Source organism: Solanum tuberosum, unplaced genomic scaffold (assembly GCF_000226075.1).
Source record: "Solanum tuberosum cultivar DM 1-3 516 R44 unplaced genomic scaffold, SolTub_3.0 scf00443, whole genome shotgun sequence".
Taxonomy (NCBI): Eukaryota; Viridiplantae; Streptophyta; class Magnoliopsida; order Solanales; family Solanaceae; genus Solanum; species Solanum tuberosum.
In genome coordinates, this window is record NW_006239434.1 from 359386 (window position 1) to 362721 (window position 3336).

Consider the following 3336-nt stretch of genomic DNA (forward strand, 5'->3'; position numbering starts at 1 on the left):
GGTAAGATTCAGGCTGTAAGAAAGAGGCAATTTGATGGTTGTTAATATGAGTAGGTATGTCACTATTGACTTGATGATCCATGGGCACAATTATTGGTGTCATAGGGTTAGATGTGATAGTTCGAATATCATTTATGCTAGCGCGACGACGTTCTACTGGAGTTTTACAGTTCATGCGAGAAAAGAACTTTTGCGCATGACTGCCCACTTGTCTCGCTGTTTTTGAAACGACATACTCCTTCGAGATATCCTTCCAATTTCCTTTTCCAAGAGTGTACAGTCCGATGAGAAATAACCTATATATACATACCATATGATTAGAAAAAAAATACTGGATAGAGTTTTTTTAAGAAAAAAATTGGGGGAAAGGGAAATGGAGAGGGGATTACAATGTGAGAATTGAACCCTTACCCAAGTTGGGAATTCAAATAGTCAACCAAATAAACTACTAACATTGAGTTTTGTGATATATAATTAATTAATACTTTTTTTCAAAAAAAAAGATATATAATTAATTTAATGGAGTTTCAATTTATGCTCTATCAGTATAACAAAAAACATAAATGAATTAAAAATTTACCAAGTAAGAAGCAACAATGAACTTTGAACTCATAAAATTAAATCTAACATGTAAAAATGCCTGATGAGACATAAAAATAAAGAATGCAAATATTTATGTGTAAGTTTCTAAAAAAAAATAACAAACAGAATTTACCGGTGTTCCTCTTCCGTCCATAGAATCACCCGTCTCCGATGTGGTGATGTGCCATTGTGAACTTCCATGTTTTGAACTTGAGGTGGTGGTGTGTCATTGAGAACCTCCATGTTTTGAGCTTGAGGTGGTGGTGTTTCATTGAGAACCTCCATGTTTTCAACTTCAGGTGGTGGTGTATTATTGAGAACCTCCATGTTTGAGTTATTCAACTCCATTGATAGAAAGAACAAGAGGCTAGAATATATTGTACGAGAGAGGTGTTATGCTTCTTTTTGTGAAGTCCATTGTTGTGTTAGAGTCAAAATAGTAATGTCCTTTTATAGTTGAGAATTTTTGGGTTAGTAGAGTAAAATCGAATTCTCAATGGTGAGAAGATTACATTCAATTGTCAATAGTTTAATGACTTTACCAAATAATGTTGTTGTCCGAGCTGGACAAAAGATTTACATTCCTTAATTAATTTTTGTATAGATGCTTCTAGAATTTATTAAGGTATATTTTCGGTGAAATCAAACAAACAATATCATAAACACTTCATTTGATTTCACTGAAAATATAACTTACTCAATAATTCTAGAAGCATCCATACAAAGATTGATTAAGGAATGCAAATCTCTTGTCCAGCGCGGACAACAACATTATTTGGTAAAGTCATTAAACTATTGACAATTGAATGTAATCTTCTCACCATTGAGAATTCGATTTTAGTCTACTAAACCAAAAGTTCTCAACTATAAAAGGACACCTATTTTGACTCTAACACAACAATTGACTATACAAAAAGAATCATAACACCTCTCTTGTACCATATATGCTAGCCTCTTGTTTTTTCTATCAATGGAGTTGAATAACTCAAACATGGAGGTTCTCAATAACACACCTCCACCTCAAGTTGAAAACATTGAGGTTCTCAATGATACACCACCACCTCCAGTTCAAAACATGAAGGTTCTCAATGACACACCACCACCTCAAGTTGAAAACATGGAGGTTCTCAATGACACACCACCACGTCGGAGACGGGTGATTCTATGGACGAAAGAGGAACACCAGTAAATTCTGGTTGTTTTTTTAGAAACTTACACATAAATATTTGCATTCTTTATTTTTATGTCTCATCACACATTTTTACATGTTAGATTTAATTTTATGAGTTCAAAGTTCATTGTTGCTTCTTACTTGGTAAATTTTTAATTCATTTAGGTTCTTTTTTTATACTGATAGAGTATAAATTGAAACTCCATTAAATTAGTTATGTATCTCCTATTTTTGAAAAAAAATAATTAACTGTATATCACAAAACTCCATGTTAGTAGTCAGTTGGTCGACTATCTGAATTCCAACCTTAGGGTAAGGGTTCGATTCTCACATTGTAATCCCCTCCCCATTTCCCTTTCCCCTAATTTTTTTCTTAAAAAACCTCTCTGGTATTTTTTTTTCTAATCATGAGGTATGTATATATAGGTTATTTCTCATCGGACTGTACACTCTTAGAAATTGGAAGGATATATCAAAGGAGTATGTTGTTTCAAAAACAGCGAGACAAGTGAGCAGTCATGCGCAAAAGTTCTTTTCTCGCATGAACTGTAAAACTACAGTAAAACATCGTCGCGCTAGTATAAATGATATTCGAACTATCACATCTAACCCTGTGACACCAATAATTGTGCCCATGGATCATCAGGTCAATAGTGACGTACCTTCTTATATTAACAACCAACAAATTGCCTCTTTTTTACAGCCTGAATCTTACCCTTACACCTTTGGTGTACCATATCTAAACAACAATCCCAACAACCTAGTTGAAGCATATGACAACAACTCGTTCGTTATGGACCAGAACCCCAATGGCCACAATTTTGAGATACTCAACCAGGTTGAAGCATATGACAACAACTCGTTCGTTATGGACTAGAACCCAAATGACAACAATTTTGAGATACTCAACCAGGTTGAAGTATATGATAACAACTCATTTGCTATGGAGCAGAACCCCAATAACAACAATTTTGGGAGATTCAACCAGGCTGAAGCATACGGCAACAACTCGTTTGTTATGGAGCAGAACCCCAATAACAATAATTTTGGAAGATTCAATCGGGTTGAAGCAAATGGCAACAACTCGTTTGTTATGGAGCAGAACCCCAATAACAATAATTTTGGAAGATTCAATCGGGTTGAAGCAAATGGCAACAACTCGTTTGTTATGGAGCAGAACCCCAATAACAACAATTTTGAGAGATTCAACCAGGCTGAAGCATATGGCAACAACTTGTTCGTTATGGAGCGAAACCCCAATAACTATTTCAACAATTTTGGGAGATTCAACCAGGTTGAAGCATATGGCAACAACTCGTTTTCTATGGATAAGAACCCCAATAACAACAATATTGGGAAATTCAACCAGGCTGAAGCATATGACAATAACTCGTTCGGTATGGAACAAAACCCCTATAACAACAACAATCTCCTTATGCAAATGTCACCTCATCCATTCCTTTCCATGTACTTTCCTTCTCCTTGGATGAACAATGGTGGACACTAATCAAATAAGTCATTTATTTAGACATCTTTGTTTTTGTTGGGTGAAACAAATTCTAGTTGTGTTGTAGTTTTGGGTG

The 3336-nt window shown here is 35.0% G+C and overlaps 1 protein-coding gene across 1 annotated transcript; it reads left to right on the plus strand.

The window, feature by feature from the left end:
- Positions 1-1552: 1552 nt before the first annotated feature.
- On the plus strand, positions 1553-3260 carry LOC107058438 (putative uncharacterized protein DDB_G0289263). Its single transcript, XM_015304130.1, has 3 exons — positions 1553-1738; positions 2457-2591; positions 2706-3260. Exons 1-3 carry the CDS (start codon positions 1553-1555, stop codon positions 3258-3260), a joined length of 876 nt encoding a protein of 291 aa, XP_015159616.1.
- Positions 3261-3336: the final 76 nt, after the last annotated feature.

Excerpts from the sequence above, each read along its gene's own strand:
- LOC107058438 (XM_015304130.1), top strand. The coding sequence starts at position 1,553 with ATGGAGTTGAATAACTCAAACATGGAGGTTCTCAATAACACACCTCCA. Across the intron at positions 1,739-2,456 it reads CACCACCACGTCGGAGACGG|CCTGAATCTTACCCTTACAC; the intron begins GTGATTCTATGG and ends TCTTTTTTACAG. Across the intron at positions 2,592-2,705 it reads ATTTTGAGATACTCAACCAG|AACCCCAATAACAACAATTT; the intron begins GTTGAAGCATAT and ends GCTATGGAGCAG.